This window comes from Lagenorhynchus albirostris, chromosome 8 (assembly GCF_949774975.1).
Source record: "Lagenorhynchus albirostris chromosome 8, mLagAlb1.1, whole genome shotgun sequence".
Classification (NCBI taxonomy): Eukaryota; Metazoa; Chordata; class Mammalia; order Artiodactyla; family Delphinidae; genus Lagenorhynchus; species Lagenorhynchus albirostris.
The window spans coordinates 105,210,131-105,232,995 of record NC_083102.1 but is presented as its reverse complement, the minus strand read 5'-3'; the positions used below and the strand labels follow the sequence as shown (position 1 = coordinate 105,232,995).

General features: G+C 45.4%; 1 protein-coding gene across 1 annotated transcript in view; it reads left to right on the top strand.

Moving 5' to 3' along the window:
• The first annotated feature begins 2,674 nt into the window (after positions 1-2,674).
• The window catches only part of ABCA13 (ATP binding cassette subfamily A member 13), a 135,012-nt gene continuing 114,821 nt past the window's right edge, over positions 2,675-22,865 (top strand). The window contains 5 exon segments of the mRNA XM_060156197.1: positions 2,675-2,769; positions 17,299-17,368; positions 19,231-19,306; positions 19,309-19,348; positions 21,096-21,183. Coding sequence (XP_060012180.1) covers positions 2,675-2,769; positions 17,299-17,368; positions 19,231-19,306; positions 19,309-19,348; positions 21,096-21,183 — 369 coding nt within the window.

Below are 22,865 nucleotides of genomic sequence, written 5' to 3'. Positions count from 1 at the left end.
GCTGATTTAATAATGCTTTATGAGAGTTATAGATGAATCACCATTAGTTGTGCATTAAATCACAATTTTTTTTTTTTTTTTTTTTTTTTTGCGGTACGCGGTCCTCTCTCTGTTGTGGCCTCTCCCGTTGCGGAGCACAGGCTCCGGATGCGCAGGCTCAGCGGCCATGGCTCACGGGCCCAGCCGCTCGGCAGCATGTGGGATCCTCCCAGACCGGGGCACGAACCCATGTCCCCTGCATCGGCAGGTGGACTCTCAACCACTGCACCACCAGGGAAGCCCAAATCAGCAATTCTTTAACCCAGCTGAGCATCAGAATCCCCTGGGAAGTTTTGTTTTCTTCTTTTTCTTTTTAAAGCAGATTTTAATCTCTGAGTCTGTGAAGATCTGATTCTGTCTGAGGTGGGACCTGGAAATCAGCATTTAAAGCAAGGTCCCCAGGTGAATCTGAAATGTAGCCAGAAGTATTAACCACTATTTTCACCACAAGCCCAGCCTCATGAGAGAGTGCTGCTTGTTTTATAATAAAATGTTACTTTGTATCATAATGTGCATCTCATCATGTGACCTTCAGTGCAGTAAAGCCTGTCAACCCTAATCTTCACAGCATCTGGTAAAGGGCTTCACCTTCTTCCACCTGCCACGCGTACTCAGCGCTTCACACAGTTATCCGCCGAATATGCCACGCTGGTTAATAGCTCATGTGCTGGTCTTTAAACATCCCGATTTCCTTGACTGCCTTCAAACATCTCCTGGTGGGTCTTAAGGATTCTGCCTAAATGTCCCCACTTTCCCCCTAAACCTCCCAAGTCTGCGTCTTTGATTCCAATCCTTGAAGCACTGCCACCACATTACACTAGTTTGCAGTGTGTTGGGTTGTTTACATTTTTATCTCAATCCCTGTGTTACACCTTTTTTGAGGACAGAAACCAAAGGGCCAGAGCCTGCACACGCTGGCTCTCAGGGAGGATCTACAGATGAGGGGGTTCTTTCAGATACGCATTTTCTTCTCCAGCTGTGCCTCTGCAGCTCTGCTCTCAGTGCTATTATCAATCTATTATCTTTCAAGATGGTAGTTTCTTTAAAAATGTTTTCTTCCGGGACTTTAAACTTATTCACTGCTCTTTTATTAACTGTATTTCAGTTTGATGTTTGTAAGCAGTACAGTCAATTTAGCATATCTGTTCTTTGTTTCTTCCTTTTTTTTTTTTTGGCCACACTGCATGGCTGGTGGGATCTCAGTTCCCCGACCAGGGATTGAACCTGGGCCGCGGTGGTGAAAGTGCGGAGTCCTAACCACTGGACCGCCAGGGAGCTCCCACATCTGTTCTTTCAGAGGCCGCTTTTCTTGTGCGATACTTTAGGAGGAATCAGTGGGGGCGGGGGTCCGTGGGCCTGGCCGAGGTTCAGCGCGTCGTCCTTTAGATGTGACTGGCTGGAGGCTGCAGTCCATGGGCCTCTCTGTTTGCTCCCAACTTTGCCTCCTCAGCTGTATACAGAATCTGCTCTCACGGGCTGTTTGGCCGGAATGGGGGCAGGTTCACTGCACAGTGTCTGTGGACCCCAATGACCGCCCTACGAGGGAGCCTGGCAGGAGGACCGGGCCAGGTCGCCCAGTTCGTGCTGTGCTTTCCGGGTTTACCTTTTGCCTCTCTGTTTGAGGAGGACTGTTATCAGATTTGCCGCGTAAGGAAGGGAGGCCGGTGCTGCTGAGGCGAGGCTGGGACCCCCTGCCCCGTGGCTGCCCCAGCCCCTCCTCACCGGGGATGCCCCGGATGTGGCAGAGGATGCAGGGTGCAGGGGTCCGCAGGGACCTGGGGAGAGGCAGGCGTGGTGCCGCCCGAATCCTGACCAGGATGTAACCTGCGAGGGGGGAGGCACGGGGTGAGAACAGAGGAGGAGAGCCAGGAGAGGGGGTGCCCTCTCTGCCACCTCCCACCCCTCCCTCGGGGACCTTGGAACGTCTTGGTTTTGTACTTTTTTTTTTTTTTTTTTTTTTTTGCGGTACGCAGGCCTCTCACTGTCGTGGCCTCTCCTGTTGCGGAGCACAGGCTCCGGACGCGCAAGCTCAGCGGCCATGGCTCACGGGCCCAGCCGCTCCGCGGCATGTGGGATCTTCCCGGACCGGGGCTCGAACCCACGTCCCCTGCATCGGCAAGCGGACGCTCAACCATTGCGCCACCTGGTTTCGTACTTCTTGTGCGAGAATGCAGGCTCACGTCGCAGGCTTTGTTTTAACCCGTGAGAATAAACGCAAGCCCCGTCTCCCCATCCTTTTGCGTCTGCCTGCCCCCCTTCAGAAGTAGGAGCGGAGTGGGGGCCACCGAGACTTCTGTCCTTATGTTTCATATCGCGAGACGCCCCGTGTGTATAACTTTCTGGTGTGTCCTTAGGGTAGAGTGGGAGCCGCTGGTGCTCCTGGGCTCAGGGATCAGTGAAGGGACCTGCACGACGGGCGGCATGTCGGGGATGCCACGTGGGCCCCGGGCACTGACCTGCCGTATCTTCCCGTCCCCTCAGACGGCACGCCTGCTGGGCCCCCCTGGTGCGGGGCGGCGCCCTGCTCTGGGCACAGACGGCTGCCCTCCTGCGGAAGCGGCTCCGCCACTCGGGTCGGCCCTGGAAGGGCACCGCCTCCGACCTGCTGCTGCCCGTGCTCTTCGTGGCCTTGGCGATGGGCTTGCTCATGGTGAGGCCTTCGGCCGTCAGCTGCCCTCCCCTCAAACTGACACCTGGCCATTACGACATGGCCAAAACCTACTTTTTCAGGTAAGAACATTTTTTGGCTTCTTCCCTTCTATTTCCAAATTATGTCAGGACAGATTAGGAATAGCAGTAGCTCTGATTCTTTAAGAATTTCAAACATACATGCGTTGTCATCGTTTTGGAGGTCGGTGTTCCCGAGGGTGAGCGCTGAGAAGCTCCTGCTTCTTTCGGGGCCTGTCTTACGACAGATGCTGAGGACAGATGCGGCAAGCCTGGTCCAACCTCTGTGCCCCCCGGGCTCCCCTTGGTGGAAGGGGACACGGCTGCTGACATGCAGAGAGTGGGGCTCACAACCGCCCACGGGCCCTGAGCTGGGACTGGGAGGGCTGCATGTGGTCCAGATTGGTTAGGACTTTAGAAGAATATATACATTGTCTATTTCACAAACCCTCCAAGGCTGCTTCTGGGACACCGGCCCTTAGCTGCACGCCCCCCTCTGCAGAGAAATGTCTGGATTTTCTCTCTAAACAGGAGGGGGCCCCAGCACAGCCCCAAGCCAGATTAAGTCCTGTTCTGCCAATACGTTCAGGCCAGTCTGAGTGTTGCCACCAGATGAGTTTACGTAGGAAATTCTCAGAGCCTCCAGGGGTGTTGTTTCACCCACGGGGGACTGGGGACCCGAGAGAGGTCCCGGCCTCCTGAGAGCCTCGCCCTGGGTGGGCTGGTCCCTCTGGACCAAGTTCAGAGCATCTTCGCTGAGCATCTGCTGCGGCTGGGATCTGGGCGTCTTTACACCGAGTGCCGAGCCTGGACCATCTTCCTTCTAGCAGGCCCTGCTCAGTCCCATCGGGGCCAAGACCTGGACTCGGGGCGCCTGGTCCACGCTGAGCAGGCATCTTCATCCGGCCAAGCATGGTGCGGGCAGCCAGGAGGTCGGGGGTAGGTTTGCTTCTGTCAAATGTGTATCTTGATGAAAGTACTGAGCTGCATTGTCTAGGCTCTGAGTGCTTTCTGATCTTTGTGCCACTTTATTTTTTTATTTTTATTTTTTTTTATTTTTTTTAACATCTTTATTGGAGTATAATTGCTTTACAATGGTATGTTAGCTTCAGCTTCACAACAAAATGAATCAGTTATATACATACATATATTCCCATATCTCTTCCCGCTTGCGTCTCCCTCCCTCCCACCCTCCCTATCCCACCCCTCCAGGCGGTCACAAAGCACCGAGCTGATCTCCCTGTGCTATGCGGCTGCTTCCCACTAGCTATCTACCTTACGTTTGGTAGTGTATATATGTCCATGCCTCTTTATCGCTTTGTCACCGTTACCCTTCCCCCTCCCCATAACCTCAAGTCCATTCTCTAGTAAGTCTGTGTCTTTATTCCTGTTTCACCCCTAGGTTTTTCATGACATTTTTTTTTTAAATTCCATATATATGTGTTAGCATACGGTATTTGTCTCTCTCTTTCTGACTTACTTCACTCTGTATGACAGACTCTAGGTCTATCCACCTCATTACAAATAGCTCAATTTCGTCTCTTTTTATGGCTGAGTAATATTCCATTGTATATATGTGCCACATCTTCTTTATCCATTCATCCGATGATGGACACTTAGGTTGTTTCCATCTCCGGGCTATTGTAAATAGAGCTGCAATGAACATTTTGGTACATGACTCTTTTTGAATTATGGTTTTCTCAGGGTATATGCCCAGTAGTGGGATTGCTGGGTCATATGGTAGTTCTATTTGTAGCTTTTTAAGGAACCTCCATACTGTTCTCCACAGTGGCTGTATCAATTTACATTCCCACCAACAGTGTAAGAGGGTTCCCTTTTCTCCACACCCTCTCCAGCATTTATTGTTTCTAGATTTTTTGATGATGGCCATTCTGACTGGTGTGAGATGATATCTCATTGTAGTTTTGATTTGCATTTCTCTCATGATTAGTGATGTTGAGCATTCTTTCATGTGTTTGTTGGCACTCTGTGTCACTTTTACAACGGTATGTGATGTGGAGTTAAACAAATAGAGGCACAAAAGGAAAAGTCGAGAATGAACTGTTTGGTTGGCTTCCATCTCCGTGGTAACGGGATCCCCCCACCCCCCAGCCTTATGTGAAGAACCGTGCATCTGTCCCGAGTATTCCTTCCCAAGAGGGGTCCTCCTCTCTGGCCCAGTGCTTTATTTACCTGCTCTCACCCCTCATTTATGGAATGGTTAAATGTGTGAGAATGTCCACTAATGCTTCTTACTGGCCAGATGTTCAGATTTCTGTTGCACTCCTCAGGTATGTAAGAGCTGTGACTATTTTGAGCTTTTCAGTTACAAAATTGCAACTGTCCATTTTTTTCCACCTTCATACATTTCCATCACAAGTTTTTCGGGGGTAACATCAGTATTTTCAGGATGCATATTACCAGATTATCCTTATAAATGTGCACCGATTTACAGCCCCATAAAACCCTTGATTCTTTTATTCAACAAGTATTTATTATGCACCTACTACATGCCACACACCGTTCTTGGTAGTCACACACGTATGAACAGAACAGGCCCAAATCCCCACATTCGTGGGAGAGAGGAAGCTTATTTCTCTAAATCTGCACTCTTGCTTTTGAGGCTGAGACCTGCTGACGCATGGCTCTGTTAGGCGGCTCTTAGGTTACTCTTGAGACTGAATGTTCTCAGTCACTTTATGATTGTTTTAAATTGCACTTTGCATGTTGAATGGATTGAGCATCACATGCAATTAAGTCACATTCTCAGTGATCTCCCTTCTCCTCTGCCCCGTCTTCCCCTCTTCACCTTTTCTTTTCAGGCAGGTGAAGATTTCTCTACATGGCGTTCATGTCACTGAAACCATTTTCAAATAGCATTGAAATGGTTGCAAATAGCCATTCACTTTCTCCACTGCATTATTCATTTGGTAATTATGTTTTTTTGTCTGAGAGCATTTTTCCTGTTCTCACAGTATTAATCTCTCATAGAAGGAATGCACTCCAAAATATTTTGAGTCTGAGAATGATAGATATTTTAATATTTTCTTCCATTTCTAAGAAGCTGAGGAGGCTTCTTACATATCTGATGCTCATTTTCTCATCCTTACAGACGGGCCGGGCCATAGGATAGGGTGTGTGTTCTGTCAGAAATCGCATATTTCCCCTCTTCTAATCTTTAATTTCAGACTAAACAGAAAGAACGAGTTTACATGTCATTTGTTTTTGTTTAGTGGAGTAGCGGTTTACCTAGTTATGAGGGAAAAACTATAAAACGCTGCCAGAGATGGTTCATACGGATGGAGACTTCCCTTGCTTTTCTGAGTTTTCCTCGTGGGCGAGGAGGGTGCCTCTACCCCTTTGGGACGCACAGCTGCTCTGCTTAAGGCTCAGCATGGACACCACTACCTCCTTCTGTGTCCTCCTTCTGCTCTGATCACGTGTCCTGCTTTGCTCAGAGGTGAGGCCTGTCATCTTGGCGTCCATATTAATTATGCCCTTTCACTCTCAGAAGTGTCCTGGAAACCGTGTCTCAGTTTCGGAAAGAAAGTCCTGTGTAGGCAAGTGACTCTCAGTTGCTGTTACTTTATTTATTTAGTTCTGGTTCAAGGTGTCTATTCATTCAGCGAATTTGCTTTTATTGTGGTAAAATATATACAACACAAATTTTACCATTTGAGCTATTTTTAAGTGTATCCGCATTATATTCACTGAGCATCTGCGCTGTTTGAGTTTCTCTGGCTTCTGGGACCCTCGGCCGTGTCTGTCCTGAGTTGCCCAGGCAGCCACGCTCCCTGGCTCAGGAGTAGGAAGGCGTCTGCTTTCCTCCTTCGGGCCAAGAGACCAGGGAGGCTGAAGTCCGCAGGTCTCCGAGGGCCACCTTCTGCAGGATGGCCCTTTTTCCTCCCCACCCCGGGTGCTTTGCACCTGTTCTTCAAATGCCGTCCCTGTGTTGCCCGGCCTGAGGCACCGCTGCCTGTGGAAGCTCCCACGGAGCCCGCGGACCCCTGGAGCCGTTGCCGGTCAGTCCAGGGCTGGCACGGGGCAGGGGTGTGGGGGGAGGCCCACGCAGGCTGCTTTCTCGAGTTGGTTTGATCTCCATCCGCGTCAGAGTCATCTGGGACTCTTGTTAACACGAAGCCCCTTGGGGTGCTGGTGAAGAATATGCGCTGGTTCAAGCAAGCTGCTGCACGTGGAGTTTTGAGAAATGCTGGCGTGGAGAGGAAGCAGTGCCCCATGTAGGAAATGCCTCAGGAATCCCGGTCAAGCACTCTTTCCAATCCCTGGAGTCTGGTAAGGACAGGCTTCCTGTGCTTCTAACAGCACTTTAAATACAGCCAAGAGTTTGAAGACAACCAAAAAGAATTAGTTTAAGAACAATCATTTGAATTTTATGGCAACAGGGATAATTTAAAGCTAGTTCTTTTTTCCTTGTTTTTCAAGTGACCTCTAGACCTAAGCCAAAAAGTAGTAAAAAGTAAACCATAACTTTGCAACTTGCTCTTAGTAATTATTCCAAGTAAACTGCTTTGTGGATCAATATTTTTTTTTCAGAAAAAAACATTTCAAACTTTCATGTTTGTTCTTGGGTTAATGGGCCAAAAGAGAGCTATTCAGAGTATTTCCACAGATGCCACAAATAACGTTTTCATTTTATGGGCAACATTTCCATGGAAAATACGTCCCTTTCCTTCTAAAAGTGTGTTCTCATTTGTCAGAAACAGAGATCACGCTGCCTACTTATGAGACATAGCTTTGTTGTAAATTTCAGCATCTTTCATCGCTGTGTGTTTCTGGACACAGCTGTGTGGAATCAGATTAGGCCAGTTGTAAACCACCTGGATATTTAAAAATCTTGGTTGTATTTCATGCAGTGGGGAAGAAGGTGTTTTCCTATAAATAGTTACTCTTTTTTTTTTTTTTGCGGTACGCGGGCTTCTCACTGTTGTGGCCTCTCCCGCTGCGGAGCACAGGCTCCGGACGCGCTGGCTCAGCGGCCATGGCTCACGGGCCCAGCCGCTCCGCGGCATGTGGGATCTTCCCGGACCGGGGCACGAACCCGTGTCCCCTGCATCGGCAGGCGGACTCTCAACCCCTGCGCCACCAGGGAAGCCCATAGTTATTCTTTTTGGTTTTGGATGCTATAGTGGTATTCACATTCCAACTTAGGCCTGAAAGTAAAGTTGTCCTCAGCTCGGTGTAGTGAGCTGTTCTTTCTTTTCCATTTATAATCGGTCCTTTCTGAAAGGTAAGAGGTCTGGGAAGATCACATTGCGGGAAGTAAAATAACTGGGTAGAGATGAAGGAGTAGGCCTACGATTTCAGTGCATGAGCAAGATGACAGTTTGTTCCACAGAGTGCTTTTGAGAATCGGCTGTGTTCTGACTACTCTCCTAAGCCTTCCCATTTCTCTCATGGATTGTTTTGTTCTGCGATGAGAAGCCCACAGTTATGCCAGTGGAGATGTTGCAGCCACTGGGAGGAAACGGGATAGAAGAGGTGGCAGAGGGGGGCTCACAGGAGGAGGAGCTTGGGGCTTAGTGGCTGGAGACGGTGTCCAACCAGGTAGCAGGGAAGCGGATGCCCTTCAGAGGGAGCTGGTCCGCCCCGTCAGAGGGCGGTTCCACTGGGCTGGGCCGGGGTGCCTTCTGGGAGAGAAAGTCAGGAAGAGCAGGGAGGGACTTGAATACTCTTTCAAGGCTCATAGGTGACAGGGAACCAGTGATATATTTTGAGCAGAGAATACACCAGGTTGCTGCATGAGAGGCTCACTGCCGATTATGGAAATTGGGAATCTCTGTAAAGTCCCCGTCTGTGCTGCGGCTGCACTGCTCGAGGATGGACATTGCGCCTCATTCTGGGCTTTGACGTGTACTTTCGGGAAGTGGGGTGCACGAACCTCACCTACCCAGACCTCCCCAGGTTTAATCGCTGGTAGAAAGTCAAAAGGTGTTCAGGAGTCAACTCTGCTTTGTCTATAAACAAAGACATCGATTAGAAGAATCAGTGGTTGAAGGTTACTTTGCAGTGTCTACATTTCTTAAGAGAAGCTAATGTTGAAGTTCTTTAGAAAAAAACATTTATGCTCATTTGTTAATTTATATACTGCTTCTTTCCAAAAATTTGAGGTCATCGTTCACATGCAAATGATCTATCATTTTTTCCTTTATTTTGAGGATACGTGTTCCCAGCGATGTCTATTCAAAAGCATTTTGTAAATTACATAAGTTCTAGAAAGTAATAAATCTCTATTCTTTCATAAACACTTATCATCCAGAATTTTAATTAATTGAAATGAGCCCCACTCCTAATCAGCCAGGTTTAAAATATCGTCTCCTTTACATTTTCTCAAGCCAAGATATTTCTTACAATTGATGGATAAAATTTAATGTAGAGTTTGTTTCTGTATCTCTCCCAGGCTATGAGAATAGTGTGTCTTGTCTTTGATGGTGTCTTCAATAAGGAGATTCCGTCTTGGTGGCCTTGGTTCCCATAGATGCTGCTTGAACTGTGAACAGACTTCTGAGATTTGTGCCAGTGAAAGAGATACTATAATTCATTGTGTCCTTAAAGCACACATAGGACTTCTTATCAAGAAAATGTGCAATATAATTCACATGTAGAAACACACAAGAAAGCAGATAGAAGAAGTTGTTTTGTGGGACTTCCCTGGAGGTCCAGTGATTAAGACTTCGTGCTTCCCCTGCAGGGGATACGGGTTGGATCACTGGCCGGGGAACTAAGATTCCACGGCTGTGCAGCGTAGCCAAAAACGTAAATAAATAAAATAAAAAAATTAAACTATTTTATGAAAAACGGAAGTTGTTTTGTTGCAGGGCTATGCTATAGGACACGTACTGATAGCAAATCAGAGCTCTAGCAGTCAGAGAATAGTTTTATAGACTTTAATATATTAACATGATGTAATACAATGCAGCCTTTAAAATTAATTTTTAAAAAACATACAAAAATGCCAGAGTTGGTAATATTATAATTTTAAGTGAAAGGATGAGAAAAATAATACACTTGAATGCAAGTATATAAAAATGCATTATCTGTGGTGGTAAAACTGTGCTTTTAAGACATTTCTTCATCCGGTTGCTGGTTTGGCTTCACCATAAAAAACGTGAACGATTAGCTCTATCTGTGCTGCTAGGAACATGCGCCTGGACAGTTGGCCTAGGCTCTCTCTGACAGACTGTCCCGTGAGCTCCCAGGCAAGTACTAACCTCCCACCTTGTTTCCCTCGTCTCATGACAAGCAGCAGTGAGAACGGTGACGTGGAGCTCGGCCGCGTGCTTTTGCGGAAGTTTGGGTATCAGGACCTGCTCTGTGCTGACTTACACTCAGACCTGTAAGTGTCCGATGCAGAAATGCAGCCTCCAGCCAGCCGCCCCCAGGCTGCAGGACTGGCGTCTCCAGGACTGTGTCGCCTGTTCTCACTGTAGGGCTGAGACTGAGCAGGCCTGAGGGTGCTGCTGTCTAAAATGACCCGAAATAAGCTCCATCATCGCTCCTTCCCTTCCTTGGTGGATACACGCTTTATATCATTGCAAACCCCATTAATTAATAATGAATAACATTCCCTTTGCTAACTAACACCCCAAAAGAACAAAGCTAAAAGAATAAGGTAGCAATTAAGTATGAAATACGTAGTAACTGTTGCTTACTTTTAGGGTAAACTCGTACCTATGAAAAGATTAATTGTACTTTTTTTAACTAAAGGGAGTGAAAAAGTCCGTAACATCAGTGTGGGTGTGAATTACTTTGAAGACTTTTTTTTTTCTAGGTTTTGCAAATGATACTATAGAGATGACCTTTCATGAAACCTTGATAAAACATGCCTTTCTTCATAAACATACCTTTCTTCTCCCTTTCTTATTTCGCTCGACTGTTATTTGAGGATCTACTATAAATATCATGTTGTTGTAGGAACCAGGATTGATGGAGCACATGGCCCCCGCCTCAAGAATTTACAAATGGGGAAAGTGATAAAAGCCATAACGATGTATTAAGTACTGAAGTGTATGTTTTTCATAATAAATATAAAAATCCAGACAATAATACAATATTGGCATATGTTTTCCTAATTTGGGATGACATTCTGTGCATTAGTCATGTTGGTGATTAGCGCAAGGCCGAGTAACTGTTAGCAGTCTCAGTGAGGAAGAATTAATAACGTTGTTTCACTTTAGTTTTCTCTTGAAAAAGAAAGTAATTTTTTTTAACTAAATAAAAGCTTCCATGGTGATGCTTTTATTTCCCTTCTGTCCAAAGAAACACACAGGATGTAAAAAGCGTCTACCTTTGAGAAATTGAAATATAACCTGTGGCCCTGAAGGATGTAGTCTGGGCCCAACCTGGCAACAAAGAAAGAACAGTTGGCAGAAAAAAAAGGTATATATATATTTTATTGGAGTATAATTGCTTTACAATGTTGTGTTAGTTACTGCCAAACAGTGAAGTAAATCAGCTATAAGTATACATATATCCCCTCCCTCTTGGACCTCCCTCCCCCTCCCATCCCATCCCACCCATCTAGGTCATCACAGAGCACTGAGCTGAGCTCCCCACCTTCCCCCATGTGTCCATACATCCATTCTCTATGTCTGTGTCTCTATTCCTGCCCGGGAAATAGGTTCATCTGTACTATTTTTCTAGATTCCACAAATATACGTTAATATACGATATTTGTTTTTCTCTTTCTGATGTACTTCACTCTGTATGACAGACTCTAGGTCCATCCACATCTCTACAAATGATCCAATTTCATTCCTTTTCATGGCTGAGTAATGTTCCATTATATATATGTACCACATCTTCTTTATCCATTCCTCTGTTGATGGACATTTAAGTTGCTTTCATGTCCTGGCTATTATAAATAGTGCTGCAATGAACATTGGGGTGCGTGTATCTTTTTGAATTATGGTTTCCTCCAGGTATATACCCAGGAGTGGGATTGCTGGATCATACAGTAGTTCTATTTTTAGTTTTTTAAGAAACCTCCATACTGTTCTCCATAGTGGCTGTATCAATTTACATTCCCACCAACAGTGCAGGAGGGTTCGCTTTTCTCCACACCCTCCAGCATTTATTGTTTGTAGATTTTTTGATGATGGCCATTCTGACCAGTGTGAGGTGATACCTCATTGTAGTTTTGATTTGCATTTCTCTAATGATTAGTGATGTTGAGCATTTTTTCATGTGTTTGTTGGCAATTTGTATATCTTCTTTGGAGAAATTACTATTTAGGTCTTCTGCCCATTTTTGGATTGGGTTGTTTGTTTTTTTGATATTCAGCTGCATGAGCTGTTTGTATGTTTTGGAGATTAATCCTTTGTCTGTTGCTTCATTTGCAAATATTTTCTCCTATTTTGAGGGCTGTCTTTTCTCTTTGTTTATGGTTTCCTTTGCTGTGCAAAAGCTTTTGAGTTTAATTAGGTCCCATTTGTTTATTTTTGTTTTTATTTCCATTCCTCTAGGAGGTGGGTCAAAAAGGATCTTGTTGTGATTTATGTCATAGAGGGTTCTGCCTGTGTTTTCCTCTAAGAGTTTTATAGTGTCTGGCCTTACAGTTAGGTCTTAGTCCATTTTGAGATTATTTTTGTGTATGGTGTTAGGGAGTGTTCTAATTTCATTCTTTTACATGTAGCTGTCCAGTTTTCCCAGCACCACTTATTGAAGAGGCTGTCTTTTTTCCATTGTATATTCTTGCCTCCTTTGTCATAGATTAGGTTACCACTGCTGCATGGATTTACCTCTGGACTTTCTATCCTGTACCACTGATCTATATTCCTGTTTTTGTGCCAGTACCATACTGTCTTGATTACTGTAGCTTTGTAGTATAGTCTGAAGTCAGGGAGTCTGATCCCTCCAGCTCCATTTTTCCTTCTCAAGATTGCTTTGACTATTCAGGGTCTTTTGTGTTTTCATACAAATTTTTAAACTTTTTGTTCTAATTCTGTGAAAAATGCCATTGGTAATTTGATAGGGATTGCATTGAATCTGTAGATTGGTTTGGGTGCTATAGTCATTTTCACTATATTGATTCTTCCAAATCAAGAACATGGTATATCTCTCCATCTGTTTGTGTCATCTTTGATTTCTTTCATCAGTGTTTTATAGTTTTCTGTGTTCAGGTCTTTTGCCTCCTTAGGTAGATTTATTCCTAGGTATTTTATTCTTTTTGTGGCAATGGTAAATGGGATTGTTTCCTTAATTTCTCTTTCTGATCTTTCATTGTTAGTATATAGGAATGCAAGAGATTTCTGTGCATTAATTTTGTATCCTGCAACTTTACCAAATTCTGTGATTAGCTCTAATAGTTTTTTGGTAGCACCTTTAGGGTTCTCTATGTTTAGTATCATGTAATCTTCAGACAGTAACAGTTTTACTTCTTTTCCAGTTTGATTCCTTTTATTTCTTTTCCTTCTCTGATTGCCATGGCTAGGACTTCCAAAACTATGTTGAATGATAGTGGTGAGAGTGGGCAACCTTGTCTTGTTCCTGATCTTAGTGGAAATGCTTTCAGTTTTTCACCATTGAGGATGATGTTGGCTGTGGGCTTGTCATATATGGCCTTTATTATGTTGAGGAAAGTTCCCTCTATGCCTACTTTCTGCAGGGTTTTTCTCATAAATGGGTGTTGAATTTTGTCAAAAGCTTTCTGTGCATCTATTGAGATGATCATGTGGTTTTTCTCCTTCAATTTGTTAATATGGTTTATCACATTGAGTGATTCGCATATATTGAAGAATCCTTGCATTCCTGGGATAAACCCCACTTGATCATGGTGTATGATCCTTTTAATGTGCTGTTGGATTCTGTTTGCTAGTATTTTGTTGAGGATTTTTGCATCTATGTTCATCAGTGATATTGGCCTGAGTTCTCTTTTTTTGTGCCATCTTTGTCTGTTGTTGGTATCAGGGTGATGGTGGCCTCATGGAATGAGTTTGGGAGTGTTCCTCCCTCTGCTATATTTTGGAAGAGTTTGAGAAGGATGGGTGTTAGCTGTTCTCTAAATACTTGATAGAATTTGCCTGTGAAGCTGTCTGGTCGTGGGCTTTTGTTTGTTGGGAGATTTTTATTTTTTTTAATTGGAGTATCTAGTCTTCCAAGAGGGAAAAAGAAGTAGAGTCAATGTTCAGGGAGCGGAACATTTTCCGAATTCTGCTCAGACGTCTGTTTTACCTTCAGATACTGTTGGAGGAAGGGCAGCGGTCCCCAAAGCTGTGCCCCCGCTCCCCCAGTCTGCGGACCATGCTCACTGTTCCGCCCTCAACTTTCTTCTGCCTTCCTGGTCTGTTTCTGTTTCTGCCTCTTTCTTTGTGAAATCCTTATCTCTTAACTCATTCCTACTTTGTAACCGTTTCTACTCTTTTCCTTGGTCCGCATGACAAAAAGCTGGGGCACGGGGTGCCTTATACAAGGGGGTGCTTTGGATCCTTCTATCAATGATAATTTCTGTCCATGTTACACAAAAAGGCTTGATTTACTGAAGTCCCAGATCGAAGCAAAATGTTTTATTTAAAACAAATATGTGTCCTACTGTAAGTGTAAAACATTGTTGAATTCAATATCTACATATTCCATTTTAGGCAGACTTTAGTCATCGTTTGATTATGAATTAACAGAAACATTTTAAAACGATAGATGAGATTCTGCGTATTGACTGTTTTTCTGTTCAGACTCTGAGCTCAGGTTGTGGGAGCCAAGTTGAACTCCTGCCTTTACCTCCTTTCGCACAGAAGGCAGCAAAAATCTTCAGAAAAAGCTACCGTGGTATAAACATGAACTAAACTTTACATTTTCCCATTATAGTAGATGATGCCTCATTTAAATTTTAAAATGCGCTGAAGTTCCCAGCCTTTAGAAGCAGACTGGGAGATTTCAATACCAAGGCTTATGTCCCAGGGCTTGAGTCTGGTGACACTCCAGCCATGATTTCCCTGCTACCCCTGAAGTAAAACAGTCACTTTTCCCACTCATTCTTGATACTGTTTTGTATAGAACAGAGTGGTAGTGAGCAAATCTTATATTTCTATTGCACGTTCAAAGCCGAGTGGGGAGATGGGTCGGGTTCGTGTCCATGGTTAGATGGCAGCAGCTTGAGAAATGGTCTCTGAGGTGCCAGAGTCCCGGGCTCGCGAGGTCGGGCCCTCGCTCCCGGCACGGCTGTGACCGCTTCCCTCAGGTGGGCCTGGGGAGATGGAAGGTTGAGGTCAGGGGGCACAAGCACCCAGAGGGCACATGTCCGGCACCCTGGAAAAGGTGGGACCCAGATTCTGGGCGGGGTTGCACGAGCCCACATCCTAGCTCTGCCGCGTCCTCCTTGTGTGGTCTGGGCCCTGCCTTACCTTCCTCTGCTCCGTTAACATCACCCCGCTCCCACTTCTCAAGAGAGAGCAAGTGTCGACTTGGACCACAGGGTGGCCCCTGTGCCAGGCTTTTGCCTCCTTTAGGAGAGTTTGTGTCAAAACTTCCTCTCTTAGGAGTAGGTCCTGAGAATGCCTTCCTCATGCTGAGATGCAAAGTGCACTCTGACAGTTGAAACTGTAGGCAGCGGGCCTGTGTCAGAGAGGCCAGCCTTTGATCCGGCCTTGCCAAACCCGGCGGACGGAGGGACTGTGTCAGGCACGTCACTCGGGATGACTGCCACTGCTCGTGTGTCCTGCAGAGCCCGGCCAGGTGCCACAAAAAGCCGAGGGACTGGGCGCTTGGGGTCCTGACACCGGAGGGAAGTGGACGTGTCTGATCCTCTCGTTTCCTCCCCTCCATCCTCCCCTGTGAGTGCAACTTCACGTGGTTCCTGCAGCTCAGAACTTCCTGGAGGCTGGGCGGCTCCCAAATCCAGAATCTGTGCAATGCTGCGGCTCGTCTCTGTGCAGCTCTGCGGGTCACATCTGATTACTCTCTAACAGGCAGCCAGGAGAAGAACTAGTGGAGGATTTGGAAGGGACAAAGAGGACTTTTTGAAGACATTCATTATGCTGTGAACACTTGCTCACAGTCGCTGAAGGCCTGCGGCTAAAGCAAGGGAGGCCCTGAGCTCAAGAAGTGTAAATGGAGTCATTTTTTTCCTCAAGTAATTATCAGATACAGCAAGCAGTCCGATGAAACACATCACTCCCTTAGGTGATATTTCCCTGTTCACTTTCAAGACTCAAACTGGAGTCCCCATTGTCTGCTTAACCAAGAAAGTCACACCAGCAAAGCCTTGAAATTATTTTTGTTATTTCAGAAGTTTACATGGAAATTGTACTTTGCTAACCTTGTTAATAGAAAGGGTAGGTTTCTTTTCATGGGACTGGATGTGTTTCACCTTGATGTTCTCACGTTGGAGCTTCAAGGTCTGGAGCAAAAAGTGAGGGCTCAGAGGTCAAAAGACCATCTTCCAAAGTGTGATGCTGGGTGAGCCCCTGGCCTCTGACAACCCCACTCCCTCTTCCCAAAAGTGAGGCTGGCAAGCGGTTTTGGTAAAAGCACCTAGCGGGGCACCTGTAGTTCAGCAAATGTCAGTTTCCTCCCTTCTCCCCCAATTTTTGAGTAAAACACAATTATCATTACTAAGGCAGATTTTGATTTACAAACATTAGTGAAAAAAAAAAAAGTATGAGGCCTAACAAGGAGAAAAGTTATAGGGAGCTTTGGAATAAAATGGGTGGACCTGGAGATGATCATGCTAAGTGAAGCAAGTCAGACAGAGAAAGACAAACACCATACGATATGGCTTATATTCGGAATCTAAAAAAAAAAAAAGATACAAGTGAACTGATTTACAAAACAGAGACAGACTCATAGACTTAGAGAATGAATTTATGGTAACCGGGGGGAAGGATGTGTGTGGGGGGAGGGATAGTTAGGGAGTTTGGGATTAACATACACACACTACTATGTATAAAATAGATAACCCACAAGGGCCTGCTGTAGAGCACAGGGAACTCTGCTCAATATTATGTAACAATCTAAATGGGAATAGAATTTGAAAAAGAATAGATATATGTATAACTGAATCACTTTGCTATACACCTGAAACTAACACAACATTGTTAATCAACTATGCTCCAATATAAAATAAAAATTAAAGAAAAAAATAAAGGATTCTGAACCTCTGCTATAAGTTGTTTTCATAGCAATTTCTGTGGCACTGTGGTTCTTCATAATGGAAATTTAATACTAGTTGCCTTTCTTTAAATGATGATTCAATTACAGTGTCACACGATGAAAAGGAATTAGCAACTACCTGTGTTTATTAATTGCTACACTGGTGCTGAGGGCTCCTGGTTTAGCCACCAGGAGCCCCAAGGTTCACGACAGCCCCCTGAGTCCCTGCTGAAGGTCCCAGGAGCCTCGGTGATACATTCAATGCACGAACAGAGTGAGCATCATTTAATATAATGGAAATATTGTCATTGCAATAGAACGTTATCCTCAGATTAACAGCTCAAGCTGTGAAAACAAATGTGAACGCTTGGCCTTCTGCAGCGCGAGATGATACTCTCATGAGCTGTGCTCCAGTCTGGGGGATGCTTTCATGGGAATACAGCAGCTCTGTGATCTCAGGATCATCCCATCTCTCCTTCGCTGTGTCAGGGGGAATTCTTCCTGCTGGGGCATGGACCCCTTCTCTCACCCAGAAGTCCAGGAGTCCTGTGGCTGCCTGGTAGGTTTCCACCGTGTTTTTTATTTCTAAAAAGTCTAAACCTCAAGGAACAAAGATGAGTTCACCCCCATCTGAAAAACCTTCACTTTTGTTAACTAAATGAACTTTTGAACTAAATGACCTTTAGGGTTACTCGGTTAGCTGCTTCTTGGAAAGGTGTCGTGACATGGTTTCCAGTGTGGTCCTCCTGTTCATTGCCCACTGGTCATGGTCGGTGACTGTCCAGCAGTGTTCACGAAGCAAAGGAATCTTCTCCAACTAATGCTGAGGAAGCTAGGATTGCCCTTTGGGGGGGAAATTTCCCAGAATTTCAAGGCAGGATGACCTCAAGCTCTTGCTGTATTCTTATTTGAGTTTTGAGAGCTAGATTTTAAAAGCTAAGATAGCACTTGGCTCTTCTAACTGTGGTCGATCCGTACGGGAGCACACGGGAGTGGGTTTTCCCCGTTACAGTGCAAGGCATTGCTGTCTAGTCTGCGGAGGAGAATGGAGTGAAACTTATATGGAAAACTGGTTGGAACTCACTTCAAAGGAAATCTCAAAAGGCAATTCATAAAAGGCACAGGCCTATGAGCCACAATCAGCAAGCTGATATGGCAATCTTAATTTACTGAAAAAGGAAAAGCGAAATCTTAATTGAAATTCAGGATCTGTTAAGAAAACGGCCTCTTGAACATGTTGACAGGGCCTTTCTGTTTAGTGGCCTGTGGGATACACCCCTCCTAATAGTTTAGTGACTTTAGGAAGTCTTCCTTTCCATGGACCCGGTCTGCTTTCTTCTCCTAGACCAAATGTCTGGATGTAAGTGAGGCAGTTACACAGCAGTGAGGGGGATGTCCAGGTGGGACCCACCAGAGACTACTGACTGGTGCTCCTTTGCAGTGAGCAGCTGTTCTGCTCAAGTTCTTTTTGGACACAGTGATTTGTTTCTTCCCCGTCTTGTTTATTCCATTAACTCATGAACCCTGTAAATTTTCACTCCATGCTCTTATTCTGTGGCTTTGATCTAATCATCCTGTGAGACTGGTACCTTTTGTTACCAGCTCCCTAAAATTTCCCGGAACGAGATTGAGTGTCAGTGTCAGAGGAATGAATGAACAAGTACCAAGTGGTTGATGTGAATTCACTGCAACTCACGTGAACCTCATGTGAGACCTCAGTCATATGTGTGCAAGAAGAAAAGCATTTCCCATGAAAAAGCTCCACGGCCGAGGCAGCTTCAGAAACGCCAGATAAAGCCCTGGTTAACAGGGCTCTTTGCTGTAGCTCTTGCAAGATGCTGTTATCATGTATGAATCATTACACAAGGGGTGGAAAAGATGCAGCGTTTCCTGCAAATGACTCAGCTGAAGAATCCTTGTTTTTTGTGGCATTGTGTGCTTGGGCAGAAGTTGTGGTCCCCGTGTTAGGAGTCAGAGGCCCTCAGGAAAGCGGGAGTCGGGGTGGTCCCTGCTTGGCAAATATTTCCTGATTCTAAGCCTGTGAGGCATTTAGGGAAGAAACACGTTCCTTTGAACTTTTTGCCCATCATCCTCTGACTCTCTTTCTGGTTCGTCAAGTGCGAGGTCACCCTAGTGAAAACATTTTTCACCTTCTGAGTTCTTACAAATCTGCCCAAGCTTACATACAGGAAAAGGTTGGGAAGTTCCCAAATCTGACAGCAAAGGTTGCAGTGGAATTCTAGCAGAGTTCTCAAATGTATCAACAGGTGACTCTTAAAGAGATTTGAGAACATGTAAAGAGCCAGCGATGATTCACTGAAAACATGACAGCTAGGAAAAGTCACGTTTACTTTAATGTCAGTAAACCTGTGTGTGGGTTATGAATAAGCTTCTACTTGACGTCTTTGGAAACAATTGCAGAAGTGCCCCAGTGGAAGCACCAGGGCTCCCCACCTGACCGTCCGCCTGGGCCACAGGCTGCTCAACCTCTCCGGCCTCCCCCGGAGGAGTATTTGCTGGCGCTGGAGGAAAAACCAAGGTGGGTTTGAAACCGGCGCTGGCTCTTCCCTGTTCCCAGAATTACTTCAGAAATACGAGTGTTTCAAATGCCGATGCTCTTCAAAACTCAGAAGTCTAGTACCAACTCATAAGAATTCCAAAGAAATGCGGCAGGCCTAATCAGATTCCTCCTGCCGACTTTCTTGCCCTGGGGGAATCCCGTCCATGGAGAGTCACCTGGGGAGACAGACACAGCTTGAGAGCTTTAGAGAATGAGCCCAGAGACGTTAACAGCATAATGAAATAATCGTCTCCCTGGTGTCTTAAGGTTCTTCTCCTGCGATTTTGGGGAAAGCTTTTGTTCTGTGCTGCATTTCCGTGAGCCTAAGAGGGTGAATCTAGGTTGAGGGGGTAGGGATGAGCTTCTCATTGCTTTGAATTGCAATCACATTCACCACCCCATCAAATTTCCTGAGACCCCAACGCAAAATCATTGCATGGTGTGTCCGAGGTGCCTGAAACAACCCCCCTGCCCCCAGGCTCTCTTTATCTCCGGTCCTTCCTGGACCATCTCCGGCCCCACTGAACTTTGCCTGAATCTCGCCTGCTGCCCACTCCTCAGGTCTTCAAACACGTCCCAGAATCTCTGCGTTTTGCAGGTTGGAGTTTGTGTGGCCAGGACGTAGAATAGTATCTGGCGTACAAAAGACACTCAATCAATGTCTCTGAAATGAGTGAATGGATGCATGAGTTAAATGGAGCCGGGTGGGAACACCTCCTTATTCCTGTGCCCCAAAATTTCTGCTGAGAGTCCGGGCACGACGGTGGACGTTTGTTTTTCAAGCTCCTTTTATCAGAGACTGGGAGACAAAGTTTAATATGTGTTTTTATTTCTAAGGTCCAATATTTTTAGAAGCTTCATGAGTGCCAGATACTACACAGCCCAAGGGATAGGGAGACAAAGATGTAATTCCCACCCGTTAGAGGCTCACAGACACACATAAGAGATAAATTAGCAAGAAGACAGTTAAAACCCAGAGTAGCAATTGACACAGTACTCGGGAGATACTCACAGAGCTGCATAAGAGATAAACTAGCAAGTAGACAGTTAAAACCCAGTGTAGCAATTGACACTGTACCCGCGAGAGACTCACGGAGCCTCAGAAGAGATAAACTAGCAAGAAGACAGTACCTATCTAGCAAGAAGACAGTACCTACCCAGAGTAGCAATTGACAGGGTACCCGGGAGAGTCTCATGGAGCCGCATAAGAGACAAACTAGCAGGAAGACAGTTAAAACCCAGAGTAGCAATTGACACAATAAGTGGACATGTAGGGTATTGTGAGAACCCCGAAGAGAAGGAAATGCACCCCAATCAAAGAAGCCGGGGATGCCTTCCTGAAGGAGGCCTTGTTTGCACTGAGGATTAAAGAAGCAAGAGTAGGGAAGAGAAAACAATTCAAAACAGGGTAACTCAGAAGAGCCCGACAGACTAAGTGATTCTGAAAGGTGATTTGTAGGAGAAACAACAATTAATTAAAATAACCGTGGTGCAGGGACCGCAGCCGTGTCCTTACGTGGCATGTGTTTCCTAACACATTGGTAAGTTCTGAGCGGCCAGGCCACGTCCTCCTGCAGGCTGAGCCCCGTGAGACCACGGCACGGAGCCTGGGGGCTCAGCAGCTGCTGTTCTGAGGCTTCTATGACCAGTGGGTGGGGGAGGCCCTCTGTTAGGAAGGCCTGGTGCTGCCTGGTTCAAACACTAACACCGCCTTCACTGTCAGCAGGCTTGGAGGATGGTCTTTTGGAGTGAGAATCCCTGATTAAGTTCAAGATGCACATTCAAATATATCAAAACCCAGAACTTTGGCAAAGGTAATATTTTTTCTTTTTTTACTTCTTGTTTTAGAAAGAAGTCAGGGAAACTTGCTTTGTAAATACCTTTGTGGGTACAGGCGGAATCGAACCAAATCCCAGTGTTTTTACTGAGAAATAAAGCCAGTTGTTCATAAACATTCCCTTGAAAGAGAAAATGAATTTAGTTTTCGTTTTCCTTTAGGCTGTATAGAAATATATGAAATAGGTCACTTTCTTTTGTTATGATCAGAATACACCTGATGGATCTAAAGCAAATGAGAAAATAATCTGTGTTTAAAGGCATTCGTTGTCAGGATAATGGTGATCTTGATACGTGTACTTAAATTCCTCCTCTTTCTGCTGACTGGATGGACCCAGAGCTGGATGGACACAAAGAAAATGGTGGACTCCTCCCAGGGGCTGGATTTTCAAGCCCTGCGGAGACTGTCCCTGTGAATGAGGAAAGTTTCCCTGGCATCACCAAAAGTGGCTGGGAGGGAAGGAGGGCTAGGATAGAGGAAGACGCCCTTACCCACCAGCGGGAACTTAGAAGCGGTGAATCAGGACAGGTTTCTCCAAGGAAAGAAGTCAGTACAACCTTAAGATGGGAAAATATCCGAAGCTTTCAGTCTTCGGCGATTGGGGAAATAGTTGTCTGGTGTCGGTCCTGACTGAGAGAAAAATTGGGAAAGAGTAGATCCTGGGAGTGAAGTGTCTGCTTGTAAACCTGTCATATCACTAATGAAATGTCCCTACCTTGTGCTGGGCCTTCATGGTTCCTGGGGACACGGAAAAGCTTATCAAGATCTGGGCTTGTGCCTGGTGCAGGCTTACTCATTGGAATAAAGGTTCGTTACAGGTTTTGACAATGTAATCCCTGAGGAAAATGCTAACATTCATACTTCACGATGCAAGTGTTAACAGTCGTATTTCACAACATAATCCCTGATGAAAAATTTTAGTCCCTGTGTGGACTGTTCAGAAACCCCTCTTTCAGCTGAGATTTGTTCAGACCTCTTACCTTGTAGGCCACATGCATGAGATTTATAGCTTAATACAAAAATATCAAGATTCATAGCTGGATAGAAAAATAACCTAAAATACATTTGCTGGCTTTTGAACACGGGATGGGGCTGTTATTAAAATCAACCCAATTTGTAGAAGGAATCTACTCATTTCCTCTCAAAACATTTTAACTTTCTAATCTGTCCAAATCCTAAGCCCTCTGTTGACAGTGGGCTGTCGTGTCCTTGCTTTCAGGATCCGGGGTCTCCCTGCATCTCTGCTTCTGTGATGAGGGCACAGGATCCCTGTGTCTCCCTGGCACCTGTTCTTTTCTCTCTTCATTTGTCTTCTGTATTGACAGGTTTGGCTAGTGACTTCTGCAGCTTTTAATGTTGTTTGACGTGGACTTGGCCAGGCACAGGCGTGCAAGCCAATGGTATGCAGCCCTCTGGGGATGGAAAGAAGCCCAGTAGTCACCCTACCGCACTGGCTGCAAAGGGCATTGTCTGAAATCCCTACAGCACTGTTGGTGGTTAATATCGTGTCAGATTATGCATTAACCTTTCAGTAATTAGCCACCAGCCTTTAACTTTGGCCTTTGGGGTACAGTCATAAGACACGGAGTGATTTTCATGGTCTTTCTGAGGAGAAAATGGACAATTTGCATAGGAACAGGCTTAATACTTATAAATTCA